The 14,327-nt window shown below is 37.6% G+C and overlaps 1 protein-coding gene across 14 annotated transcripts in view; it reads right to left on the reverse strand.

Annotated features, from left to right (window-relative positions):
• Positions 1–4,750: 4,750 nt before the first annotated feature.
• PHF20L1 (PHD finger protein 20 like 1) overlaps positions 4,751–14,327 on the reverse strand; it is a 75,645-nt gene continuing 66,068 nt past the window's right edge. For 11 of the 14 annotated variants that reach the window (XM_061123162.1, XM_061123168.1, XM_061123160.1 and 8 more), the window contains 2 exons: positions 14,094–14,259; positions 4,751–12,745 (listed from right to left, as the gene is read on the reverse strand). In XM_061123162.1, coding sequence (XP_060979145.1) covers positions 12,603–12,745; positions 14,094–14,259 — 309 coding nt within the window. In that variant the 3' untranslated portion in view covers positions 4,751–12,602. The remainder of the gene's footprint in view (positions 12,746–14,093; positions 14,260–14,327) is intronic. The other 3 variants (XM_061123167.1, XM_061123164.1, XM_061123161.1) reach the window with 1 other exon arrangement.

Below are 14,327 nucleotides of genomic sequence, written 5' to 3' on the forward strand. Positions count from 1 at the left end.
CAAAGAACTAAACAGACATTTCTCCAAAGAAGACATACAGATGGCTAACAAACACATGAAAAGATGCTCAACCTCACTCATTATTAGAGAAATGCAAATCAAAACCACAATGAGGTACCATTACACGCCAGTCAGGATGGCTGCTATCCAAAAGTCTACAAGCAATAAATGCTGGAGAGGGTGTGGAGAAAAGGGAACCCTCTTACACTGTTGGTGGGAATGCAAACTAGTACAGCCGCTATGGAAAACAGTGTGGAGATTTCTTAAAAAACTGGAAATAGAACTGCCATATGACCCAGCAATCCCACTTCTGGGCATACACACTGAGGAAACCAGATCTGAAAGAGACACGTGCACCCCAATGTTCATCGCAGCACTGTTTATAATAGCCAGGACATGGAAGCAACCTAGATGCCCATCAGCAGATGAATGGATAAGGAAGCTGTGGTACATATACACCATGGAATATTACTCAGCCATGAAAAAGAATTCATTTGAACCAGTCCTAATGAGATGGATGAAACTGGAGCCCCTTATACAGAGTGAAGCAAGCCAGAAAGATAAAGAACATTACAGCATACTGACACATGTATATGGAATTTAGAAAGGTGATAACGATAACCCTATATGCAGAACAGAAAAAGAGACACAGAAATACAGAACAGACTTTTGAACTTTGTGGGAGAATGTGAGGGTGGGATATTTCAAAAGAACAGCATGTATACTATCTATGGTGAAACAGATCACCAGCCCAGGTGGGATGCACAAGACAAGTGCTCCGGCCTGGTGCACTGGGAAGACCCAGAGGAATCGGGTGGAGAGGGAGGTGGGAGGGGGGATCGGGATTGGGAATACATGTAAATCCATGGCTGATTCATATCAACGTATGACAAAACCCACTGGAAAAAAAATAATAATAATAAAAATTTAAAAAAAAAAAATAAAGAAAATGTAATTGTAAAAAAAAAAAATGAAACTCCCTGAAATTACCTGGAGTATTCTGTGCTGATCTTCATGGTCTTATCTTCCCACATTTGTCTAGATTTCCTATGAGCATCACACACAGTGGCTCATTCAAGGTGTTAGAGAGAAGACATTTTCCTATACTCTCCTGGGTTCTCCCGGATAGTCTAAGAATTAGGTCAACATGAGACAAATGAACAGGGGAAAACCAAAAGTTTAGTAACACTTGTACATGGGAGAGACCTATGAGAAGTGAATAACAGGCCCAAATGGCCCAAATCCTCAACTTAAATACTATCTTCAGCAACAGAGAAACAAGGATATTGGGGGCAGTGATTTGGGAATTCGAAGGCGAGGAAAGCAATTGGCATGGAGATGGAAAAGCAATTGTTTGGTAAACAAATGCTTGCTGGGCCAGGATGATTTATTGAGTCCCAGAGTGGACTGATGAACTATGGACGGAGGTTCATGACATTGTACAGGAGGCAGGGATCAAGACCATCCCCAAGAAAAGAAATGCAAAAAAGCAACATGGCTGTCTGAGGAGGCCTTACAAATAGCTGTGAAAAGAAGGGAAGTGAAAAGCAAAGGAGAAAAGGAAAGATATACCCATTTGAATTCAGAGTTCCAAAAAAGAGCAAGGAGAGATAAGAAAGCCTTCCTCAGTGATCAATGCAAAGAAATAGAGGAAAACAATAGAAGGGGAAAGACTAGAGATCTCTTCAAGAAAATTAGAGATACCAAGGGAACATTTCATGCAAAGATAGGTTCAATAAAGGACTGAAATGGTATAGACATAACAGAAGCAGATGATATTAAGAAGAGATGGCAAAAATACACAGAAGAATTGTACAAAAAGATCTTCATGACCCAGATAACCGCAATGGTGTGATCACTTACCTAGAGCCAGACATCCTGGAATGTGAAGTCATGTGGGCCTTAGGAAGTATCACTATGAACAAAGCTAGTGGAGGTGATGGAATTCCAGTTGAACTATTGCAAATCCTGAAAGATGATGCTGTGAAAGTGCTGCACTCAATATGCCAGCAAATTTGGAAAACTCAGCAGTGGCCACAGGACTGGAAAAGGTCAGTTTTCATTCCAATCCCAAAGAAAGGCAATGCCAAAGAATGTTCAAACTACTGCACAATTGCACTCATCTCACACACTAGCAAAGTAATGCTTAAAATTCTCCAAGCCAGGCTTCAGCAATACATGAACCGTGAACTTCCAGATGTTCAAGCTGGTTTTAGAAAAGGCAGATGAACCAGAGATCAAATTGCCAATGTCTGTTGGATCATCAAAAAAGCAAGAGAGTTCCAGAAAAACATCTATTTCTGCTTTATTGACTATGCCAAAGCCTTTGACTGTGTGGATCACAATAAACTGGAAAATTCTGAAAGAGATGGGAATACCAGACCACCTGACCTGCCTCTTGAGAAATCTGTGTGCAGGTCAGGAAGCAACAGTTAGAACTGGACATGGAACAACAGACTGGTTCCAAATAGAAAAAGGAGTACATCAAGGCTGTATATTGTCACCCTGCTTATTTAACTTATATGCAGAGTACATCATCAGAAACACTGGGCTGGAGGAAGCACAAGCTGGAATCAAGAATGCCGGGAGAAATATCAATAACCTCAGATATGCAGATGACACCATCCTTATGGCAGAAAGTGAAGAACTAAACAGTCTCTTGATGAAAGAGTGAGAGTGAAAAAGTTGGCTTAAAGCTCAACATTCAGAAAACTAAGATCATGGCATCTGGTTCCATCACTTCATGGGAAACAGATGGGGAAACAGTGGAAACAGATGGGGAAACAGTGGCTGACTTTTTTTTTTTTCTGGGCTCCAAAATCACTGCAGATGGTGATTGCAGCCATGAAATTAAAAGATGCTTACTCCTTGGAGGGAAAGTTATGACCCACCTAGACAGTATATTAAAAAGCAGAGACATTACTCTGCCGACAAAGGTCCATCTAGTCAAGGCTACGGTTTTTCAGTTGGACTATAAAGAAAGCTGAGCACCGAAGAATTGATTCTTTTGAACTGTGGTGTTGGAGAAGACTCTTGAGAGTCCCTTGGACTGCAAGGAGATCCAATCAGTCCATCCTAAAGAAATTCCTGGGTGTTCATTGGAAGGACTGATATTGAAGCTGAAACTCCAATACTTTGGCCACCTGATGCAAAGAGCTAACTCATTGGAAAAGACCCTGATGCTGAGAAAGATTGAGAGCAGGAGGAGAAGGAGACAACAGAGGATGAGATGGTTGGATGGCATCACCGACTCAATGGACATGGATTTGGGTGGACTCCGGGAGTTGGTGATGGACAGGGAGGCCTGGCGTGTTGCGGTTCATGGGGTCGCAAACAGTCGGACACGACTGAGCGACTGAATTGAACTGAACTGAGGGTGGACTCTGATCTCCAGGCCCTGATGAGTTTTCCCCACCAGATGCTGCCCATGTTCTCTGCAGATAGCTGCAGTGACAGCTCTATTCTGGAGCAAGCCCTCTACCTAAATCCTTTCAGATAGCTACGAGGAAGATCAGTCTTCTCCTGAGTCTTTTGGGCCTTGATTGTTTTCAACTCAAGATAATCCACATTGCCAGAGAGACATTTTGGGGATGGCAAAAAAATTATCTGTTTCCCTATAAAGAGATGGTCCCCCCTCTCTATGAGCCTTCCATTTGTGACTCTGAGATAGAGCTTCTCAAAATAGTCCACTGATCCTAGACCTGTCTGTCTTTGGAGAATTTCCAACAAAAAAAGAGCTGAGAACTGACTGTGCAGCCTGGCCTAGTCCTCTCTATTAACTTATGTCTGGTTGTTCTAGTGTCTCTTTTTAAGACAATTTTATCGCCCATGCAACACCATCACTCACTCCTGTCAGCCTACAGTGGCCTTCCAAGCCCTGTTTTCTAATTGAAATCTGGCGAGTCTCCCATCTAAGATCTCAGCCTTTCTCCCAAGCAACACTCTCTTATTCTTCTGTCTTTGAAGTTTGTTTTCAATCTTACAATGCTCCCACAATTACTGTAAGAAAGAAGAATGCTTTTCTAATGAAGGCATTTTCTCCTTGATTTCCTGGGCAAGACTGACTCCTAGAGACAGAGTGTTTCAAGAACGAAAGTAAATTGTAGGGTTGTCATAATTTTACTGAATTCTTCTCTTTCTCAAACTAAAAAGACAGCATAGTATAATTATCCCCTTACATTCCTTTCTCTTATAACTTAATTATATACTTTACAGTTTTATATTTACAGAAAAATTGAGCATATAGTACAGAAAATTCCCATATACCCTCTTTCTCCAGTTTCTGCTAGTACTAACATCTTGCATTAGTGTGGTACAGTTGTAACAATTAATGAAACAATACTTATACATTATTTTTAACTAAAGTCCACAGTTTACATTGTTTCATTATTTTTACTTTTCATTTTGAAATAATTTGTCAACTTGTTCCAAAGTTGAAATAGTAGTACAGAGTTCCCAATACTCTTTAACCAATTTCACCTAATATTAACATCTTACATAACCATATCATAATTACCCAAACTGAGAATCTATCAATACAATACTATTAACGAAACTACAGACTTTTACAGGCTTCCACCAGCTTTTCCACCAGTAACTTTTTTTTTTTTCCCTGTTCCAGGATCCAATCCAGGATCTTACATTTCATTTACCTATAATGTCTCTTTAGTTTCCTCCCTAGAAAATATTTGGAAATATTCAAAAATTCTAGGATTAATAAGTGAGTTTAACAATGTCATCAGATACAAGATATTTTTTAAAAATCAATTTTATTTATATTCTAGTAATTAAACATCTGAAAACAAAATTGAGAAAACAATTCCATTTACAATATCATCAGAAAGAATAAGATACTCAGAAACAAATTTAACAAAATAAGTGCAAAATCTGAACACTGAAAACTACAAAATATTGCTAGGGAAAAAAATATAGAGAAATGCTAAACAAATGGAGAAACACACCATGCTCTTGATCAAAAGACTCAATAGTGTTAAGATGGTAACTTATCTGTAGATTCAGTGCAATTCCTGTCAAAAGCCCAGCAGGCTTTTAAAAGAAAGTAACAAATCTGAGAAGGGGATGACAGAGGATGAGATGGTTGGATGGCATCACTGACTTGATGGACATGAGTCTGAGCAAGCTCCAGGAGTTGGTGATGGACAGGGAGGCCTGGCGTGCTCCAGTCCAAGGGGTTGCAAAGAGGCAGACACGACTGAGTGACTGAACTGAACAAACCTGATCCTAGAACTTTTATAGGAATGCAAAAAAAAAAAAAAAACCAAAAAAAATCCCCACTAGATTTTGGCAAAAAACAGGCAAGAAAAAAGAACATAATTAAAGGAATTACACCTAATTGATTCTAAACCTTAAAGCTACAGTAATCAAGATAGTATGACATTTGACTAAGGACAGACATCTAGATCAATGAGAAGAGAATACAGTGTGGCCATAAACCTATGTAATTATGGTCAATTGATTTTTGACAAAAGGACATAGGTAATTCAAAGGGAAAATATTATTTTCAACAAAGGGCACTGGAACAACTGGACACCCACATGCAAATAAAAATGAAGTGTCACTGCACACCTATCAAACTAGCTAACATGCAAAACATTGGCAAACACCAAACGCTGACGAGGAAGGCTGCGCATCCTTCATTCGGTTGGCCGTATTTTCAGGTCTGTTTCGAGGTTCCCTCTTCCGTACTACCAACCTACATCTCTGTCTTTACGCTACATCTACACTGTCCTGGCCACTTCAGCTTAATAACCTCCAAATCAGAAACTGCATGCCCTTCAACTTGAGTTCTTCTCTTTCAAAATTTCTCAGGGTATTCTCGTTCCTTCACATTTCCATATAAAATTTGAATCAGTTTGCTAATTTCTGCTTCAAAAAGTCTGCTGGGATTTCACATGGGATTGCATTCTATTAATCTGTCTTGGGAGAACTGACATTTTAACAGTATGGTGTCTTCCAATCCATGTTCTTAGTATTTCTATTTACCCCATCTTTATTCTAGGCATTGTTTTGTAGTTCTCTGTGCACAGGTTCTGCATATCTTCTCAGATTCACTGTCAAGTTTTTTCTTTGATGCCATCAAAAATTGCATTTAAGAAAATCCTAATCTCCAACAGCACCTTGCTAATGTAAAGAAATCTTAATTCTAGCGGCATTTTTGGTAGGTTCCTTACGCTTTTCCAAGTACATGTCACCTGCAAATGTTTTTTCTTCCTAAGTACTATGCCTTTTATTTTTTCTCCTTTATTGCCCAGTGCCCTATTGCACTAGCAGGACCTATACATTAATGTTGGATAACAGTGAGGGTGGATATTCTGGCTCTGTTCCTTACAGAAAGTATTCCTTTACCATTATGAGGTTTGTCTCCTGACAGATGCTCTATATTGTTATGCAAATTCTTGTTCTAGTAGTTTTTGATCATGAATGGACACTGAAATTTATGAAAACCCTTATCTTAGTCAATTAACATAATTCATTGACTTTAAACCACCTCTGTATTCCTGTGGAATACCCAACTTGATATATTATAGTTCCTGTATATCATTGTATTCATGTAATTATTTTGTTGAGGACTGTGTCTATATTCTAGACATGTGTTACTCTATAATTTTCTTTCCTTGTAGTGTTTTTTTCTGGTTCTGGCATGAGGTTAAAGTTGGTCTCGAAAAATACGTGTTTCTTTCTTATTTTTTCAGTGCTTGTGTAAAATCAAGAATTATTCCTTAAATGTTTGATATAATTCACATTTAGGCCTGGAATTTTGAAGGAACATTTTCAATTACAAATTCAATGTATTTAAGTCTATTTGCTAACTTGTATCTTTGAGGAATTTTTTGTTTCATTGTAAGCTGTTAAATTTATTAGTGTTTTTTTCACTATATCCCTTTTAAAAAATTGTATGTTTGATATGTTGTAATGTTCCCTCTTCCATTCTAATTTTCAGTCTATGTAGGAGTCAACTGGTTTTATTTTCCATGCAAAGAATCAGCTTTTTTGTTTATATTGATACTTCCCTTTTGTGTGTCCATTTGATACTTCATAGATTTCACACATTTATTTCCATTTATTTTGGTTTTAAACTGCTTTCTCATTTTTTAAATCTTAAACCAATGATTTTGTACCTTACCTAAAATTTCTAGCTTTTTAAAAAACTGAGGTATAATTGATATTAGTTTAAAGAGTACGATTCAAAATTTGCATATATTGCAAAATGATCACCACAGTAAGTTTAGTTAAAATCTGTACCTTGCTTTTTATTATAATCATTTAAAATGGTAAATTTCCCTCTAATGTCAAGCTGCATCCCACAAATTTTAACATTATATGTTTTCCTTTTCATTCAGTCATTTTCTAATTTAACATAACTTTTTTGAGTCATGGATTGTTTACAAGTATGTTGGTAATTTCCTAACACTTTGGAGTTTTTTCAGGTATCTAATACCAGTTTCCAGTTTAATTTCATTATTGTTGGAGAACATGTTATACATTTCAATTTTAAACGAATTGAGACCTATTTTATAGCCTAGCATGTAGTCCATCTCTTTGCATGTTCCATGTGTATTAAAAAGGAAATTCATATTCTCATGTTGTTGGATGGAACGTCCTCTAAACGTCAATTAGGTTGAGTATTCATTTTTGTTCCAGTCTCCTGTCCTGATATTCTGACTACTTGTTCCATCAATTAGTGTTAAAGGAGGGCTGAAATCTTCAACTATAATTGTAGATTTCTCTATTTTATATTCAGTGATATTAGTGATTAGTTCACCAAGTACTTTGATACTCTAAGAAGTCTATAAATACAATTTTAAATTGCAATTCTGTGTGTATGGACAAAAGTATGATAAAGACTTGTAAGTATAAAAGAAGACAACATTCTATTAAGAAGTAAAATACAAAGGCAAAAAATAGAATATAAAAACTGAAAATTTTCCAAATGTTAAAGAAGAGCTTGCTTGTGTACTTTTAAAACAGATGTTGGTAACTAACAAAACAGTATTGATTCTATTCCAACATTGATAAGAGGTTGATCTTAATTGCCCAATATTTACAAATTAGAAACCACACTCTGCAACTGTTTAAAGTACAATTCCTTAGCTGACTAAGTACACTCCAGTCTTGTCTCTGGATCTACTTTCAGGTTACCCAAAGACAACAGGTATCAGAAACATGACAATTTTTCAAAATTCCTATGGAGAGGTCACAGTCAAAAAACATTCAAAAACGACTGTTTTAATTGAAGGTTTCCCAGGTGGCGTTAAAGAATCTGCCTGCCAATGCAGGAGAAGCAAGAGATGTGGGTTTGATCCCTAAGTTGGGAAGATCCCTGGGAGTAGAAAATGGCAAATCCCTTCAGTATTTTTGCCTGGAGAATTCCATGGACAAAGGAGCCTTACAGCCCATGGGGCTGCAAAGAGTCAAGACACAACTAAGTGACTGAGCACACACACCCTGTTTTAATTAACTTATAGATTCTATTTCCCCCAAACCTCTCCACCTGCAAGTCTACTGATCTTTTCTTTCTTTTGCCTCCATGGTTCTTTGTACTCTCTGACATCACTTACCTTGTTGAAAAAATATTTTTTTTAATGTTTCCATTAGGCCATATAGACTGTGATTCTATTAACATTAATATTCAACCATATAACTTAATGGCTGGCAAACAGATGACATTCAATGTGTCTACCATATTTAACTTTCAACTTTACTATTTACTGTATTTGCTTCATTAAACCCTCAAAAACCAGGTTCTAGGCTAGATATTATTCCTTTTAACACATAAGAAAACCAAAGGTCAGAAAGGTCATTGCTAATAAACGGCCAGAGCAAAAAATCTGAGAACTACAAAGCTCCTGCCTGTTCCACCACAGAAATATATTATCCACTGACATGGTTCCTCCACAGCTTGGTACAATGAAGGACACTATTAAGACATCCCCAGCGATGGACTGCTTCTCTTAGGAAGAGAAATTGAAGCCTGAAGAACTATTTGCATTTGAAGAGACACAACAAACAAGAAGAATTTTCCAGAAGAGGAAAATAATATGAAGGCAAAAGATTGAAGCCATCTATGGAAATTGTGAGGCTACACACTTAAATGAATTTGAGAACTGATTAGGCAAAGTACAAAAAATCCAGATTACACAGATTGAACTTGGTTTGAAATAGGGAGTCACTAAGGATTTCAGAAAAGAAATGACAAGAATATGTGAAACACACCTGCGAGGCGAACACAAGCTGGAACAAAACTGGGTTTGCATCTTGAACCTGACAAGTCTCTAAATGTTTCTAACCCTCAGCTTTCCGTCCTCCTCCTCCTCAGCTTGAAAATGATCCTGTTCCGCCTCTCCACAAAAGAACTAATCAGATGCTACAGCTAACACGCACAATACCTGGCCCAGAGCGATTATTCAGTGCTAATCCTCTAGGCTGACAGTCATCATTCTCATCAATCAGAATGAAAATTAAAATTTCAGAAACCCATAGTATTACCGTCATGTGATTTTATAAAAATGGTGTCCTGCTAAGTGGGATTCAGAAGGAAGATGACACTATGCACTTTGAGGAACCAGCACAACCAGTGAAGGAATGAGCTGGGGCGGGGTGGGGGAGGAGGCTGTGAGTTTCCACCCACTGCTCTTAGAAGACGTGATAGCAGAGAGAGTGAGGCTGGCAGAAAATCCTGTTGGCTGGAGGGGAAATGGGGTTCTTCATCTTGAAAATACAGCATCTGAGAGGATGTAAGCCAGTGGAAATAAGGTGAATGTGGGAAAAAGGATTTCACCTTAAATAATGAGAATAATCAATTTCCTTTAAGGAAAGTGTACACTACTCTAAGTTTGAAAGTCAGCAGAACCACACAGCGAGTATGAAGAAGTACAAATTGCACGTATCAGCAGCATACTAAGAACGATCTCTCCCTACAATGTCTGTCTACTCTGTCTGGGTGGCAATGAAAAGTTACCTTTTCAAGAAACACCCTCCCTAGTTTACTGCTTGTATTTAGATATATATATATACTCACATTTTTTTAAAGACAGACTTGTGGAAAGAAAACCAACTCCTCGAAACCTCTCACAATGGACTGACTTCTCAAAAACAAATTCACTCACCTAAATACGGAATGAGTCAGCAGCCTATAGTTGCTAAAAGGCTTCAACCAATTGTTGATACCCTCTGTATTACTAATAAATGGAGATGTGCGTACAAGTAATTCAATACAGATTTACTTTAAAAACATAAATCAAAAACTTCAGACTCCCAATTCATATGCATTAAGGCAGAGCAAGAATTTAATATTCTAATTACTAATGAAACTTCTAGTCAGCTAGCTATCAAAGTGATCTAATTTTAAGATGTTGCAAGAAAAAATGCACATTAATTTAACTGTGGTCATCAGGGGCTGAGAATATGAGTGTTATTGGGCACAAAAGGTCCCCCGAGCATGTGACAAGAATCTGGGCAACACTGCTATTCACAGCCTGTTAAGATTGCTATTTGCTCCATTCTGAAAAACAGATAAATGTCTAGAATTTAACCATAATAGGGAAAAGGTTAGGGTCATTATTTTAAAACACAAATGAAAAGATAAAGTATCAACCTTGAAAAAGAGACATTAGAAAGTTTACTCCACACATGAAATACAGGCACTATCTTTTTTTACTTTTAATATTCAAATTTAATAACTACCTTGTATCTCTTCTACTAAAGCTTTTCATTTCTCAGTAAGACTTCTGACAACGTTAATGCATCATAAGTAAATACATAGGGCTGTATTTTATCTCTGTGATCTTTGGCACATGTGTCAAGTTGGAGAATCACAAAAGGCAATAAAAATTTCTAATTACTGCTTTGCACATTCTTTTAATCATCTTTACATCAAAATATAAGGCCGCAAAAAGGCAAGCTGAAATTTTATGATATGTGGAATTGTTTTAATAAAGAGTTTTACATACAGTACCTTACATATAGAACAGTGTGTTTGCAGTTTTAAATAATATCTGAATGTACAGTGGCATGTATTCTTATCAAAGATAAATTCAAGTTGACTGTCTATCAGTTCTAAAATGCATTTATACAGACTGCTAGAACTGATAAACAGGATGAGGCATAAAATATTCAAGTGTTAACATGTCATCAAATAGCCTCCTCTTAACAGTCTTTTCTCCCCCCTTTTTAAAAAAGTTTTAAAACCTATACATAACATTTTTAATTTTTTAAAAACAGTCTGTTAAAAGGTAACATTTCATGTTAACCACCAACTCTTATAGACTATAGTAATAAAACTAGATATGTGTAGATATAAATATGTGTCGATTATGTACACATGTACGCCGAGTGTTTGTTTCAAACGCGCATACACACGGAACACACACCTGCCCGAGCATGAGGGCGGCGCATGGCTCGCAAGAGCACTGGCAGACGGAGGCCGGCCGAGTTCCAGCAAGAGCTAACGCAGCAACTTAGTTGCCTTTGGTTTCAGAAATCTGTCCATTTGTGATCAAAGCTACAAGTTTTGAGTGCCTTATGTATGTTTTAAAAATAAAATTCATCTTCAGAAATGAAGCTTTTCCAGTATTCCACTACCAGCAGTTTAAAAAAAAAAAAAAAATCCACAGCCACAAATTATTTTGTTATTTTTGTCACTCCTCATCCCAGCTGAGGTTATTTACATTTTTTTTTTTTTCTGAAGGCATATATCAAGCACACTCAGGGTCAAACTGCACGCTGAAACCTGAATGCTGAACTCTGACTATATATCTTCTATATATAGCATAGGGGATAGACGCATCTCTGATGGACTGATGGCATTGTGTAAGACTTGGGTGAAAGAACCCCCACAGTATTTAAACCTCTCTTTCCAGCAGCATCGTTATTTGGCACACTGACAGTTCTGCAAGCCACTCTGTTTTTACAATGAGCTTACAACACCAGCAAGAGATTCCAATTATTTCACTGTTTTTAACATCTATTCATAATGAAGTAAGGATGCCACAACTGTTTTCCTCAGAAGCGAGACTTCTGTCAGTTTTCTGGTTAAGGACATTCATCACCTAAGAGACAGTTCACGATCCCATAAAAGTTTAAATACTCTGGACTTCAGTGCAGCTGGATCAACTGCAGAGAAGTCAGCTCTTACAACAACCTTACAGAACTCTCCACAATTTAAATCTCCTCTACAATTTGGGTTTTGGCCAAATGCTGGTTTATAAACATAGATCTTTCTACTGAGAACTATATGAATGCACCATATTTCTTCCTACAGGTATCTCGTGTTTCACATTAGCAACTTACTCAAAAATCCTGCCAATCTGATTCCCTCAGCATAGATTCTAGTCTACCTCCACTGATCCTGGGCATATGGCACATTATCATTTGTATCTAGCTCATGAATGTTTTTTAATATTAGCTTCCCTGATACAGTTGTTCTTCACTTTCCTTTCCAAGGTGCCATCCTATTGATGTCACAAATCAGTGAATGATCAAACATCACTAGGCTTTTTAACTATCCACGTAGCAGCCATGTGGATAACAAAAGCCAGTCGACTGAACAGAGCCCCATTCTCTGCATCAGGTGTTCGCTGCCGTCACACGGAGCAGAGAGTGGCTATCTGCTGTACTTTGCCCATGTCAGCTAGGAGCTGTTTGATGTGGCGCTTAAGCTGGGGCAGCCTTGCGAGAGGATCGGGTGGCTCCAACTCCCCTGTGAAATCAAGCCAGCTTTCCAGAACTAAAAGAGAGAAGAGAACACGTACATTTACACGGCAACTGAAAACACAGTCAGAAAATGGTATGATGAGAAGGTTGAAAAAGTGACGCAGAAAGAGTTCACCTCCCTTTCTCTAGAAAGCCGCAAGCCACCTCTGAGCCGTTAAGCATCCTCTATCCCTCAGCCCATCTTGGTAACCTTTATCTGTTGTTTTACCTGTCATTATTTTAGGTAATTTTCCCCTTTATAAAGTAACTTCATTTTGAGTGTCTCCTTTTACTCGCTTCTAGAACAGAAAAAAACGTCCCCTGTCCCTGCTCAAGATTACTATTAATGGCTTAAATCATTTCTATTTTAAGTGAACCTCAGCTACCCTAACCGTTTCTTTTTTTTAGTCTGTAAGTTCTTTTTAACAAAGGAAAGGAGGGGGCAACTTCTTAGTGTCCTCTTGAACCACTACTTAAAAAAAATGGACACATACTAAAAATCTAGGCAGAATGCAATTAGTTACATTTTATCCTTTTTATTAATAATAATAGGAAATGGCATCAAGTTGCATTTTTTCCTTCTTTAAAAATCTACTTAAAACTAAACTAACTCTACAGCTAGCTTATAACCAAAAGGAGGATGGTTCTGAAGTGGGTTTCCATTTCCTCTTTTCACAGGGAAAAACAAAGCAGTAGGAACTCTAACAAGGGGGGGGGGGGGGCGGTGGGAAATACAATCTATGAGTTTAAAAATGGAGTCGAAAAGCACAGGAAAAGCACTAGATTGGAAATCGAGTAACCTCAATTACTCTATTTTCTCAACTATAAAATGGGGATAATATTTTCCCTGTCCACTCCTTAGGGTTCCTGTGTGATAAAATAAAAAATACAGAAGAAAAACATCTGAAAATGTATATGTGAACTAAAGGTTTACCCACTTAACCTAGCAGGAGTTCTTTGTTGTTGCTAACAAACACTGACCAAAGTGAAAACAAAATGTTTTCCCCAATATTTCAAATATGCTTCAAGTCCTTATGCTGACTTTCAAAGAAAACACAGTTCAATGAAATTAATAAATATCCCATATGTGGTATACACTGAGCTGGGCAGATGGGCAGTATTTCGTTAAGTACGTATCTTAAAAAAGAAAAATCCCTAAAATAGCCATCCAGTCATACTGACTGAAGACTAAAATACCCTAAATGGCAGATATGCTAAATACAATGTAAAGGAAGCAATAAAGCTCCAACAGTGTGGTCACTGCCTGCAGTTTTTGTCCCATAATTTAAAAGACTTTAAGGAACATCATGTAGTTATTCATAAGCACAATAAACACACTTTACAGGCTACAGCAACTGTGTTTCAGATCCTTCTTAAATTACCGTCAACTTCCTTTTCTATGAGGTCCATCCTGCTGGTGACTTCTTTCTGCACGTTCTCTATGTGCGTAAGGAGATTGAGCTGCCACTGAAGATGCGAGTCTCCCGGGTCTTCAGTGCTCTTTTTATCATTATAAACAAATACTGTATTCCTTTCAGCTGGATTCTTCTCCAAAGAACCAACAGAAACAAAGAATTGGATGAAATGTAATGTCATGTCACACAGGGAAAGATACA

This window comes from Dama dama, chromosome 21 (genome assembly GCF_033118175.1).
Source record: "Dama dama isolate Ldn47 chromosome 21, ASM3311817v1, whole genome shotgun sequence".
Lineage (NCBI taxonomy): Eukaryota > Metazoa > Chordata > Mammalia > Artiodactyla > Cervidae > Dama > Dama dama.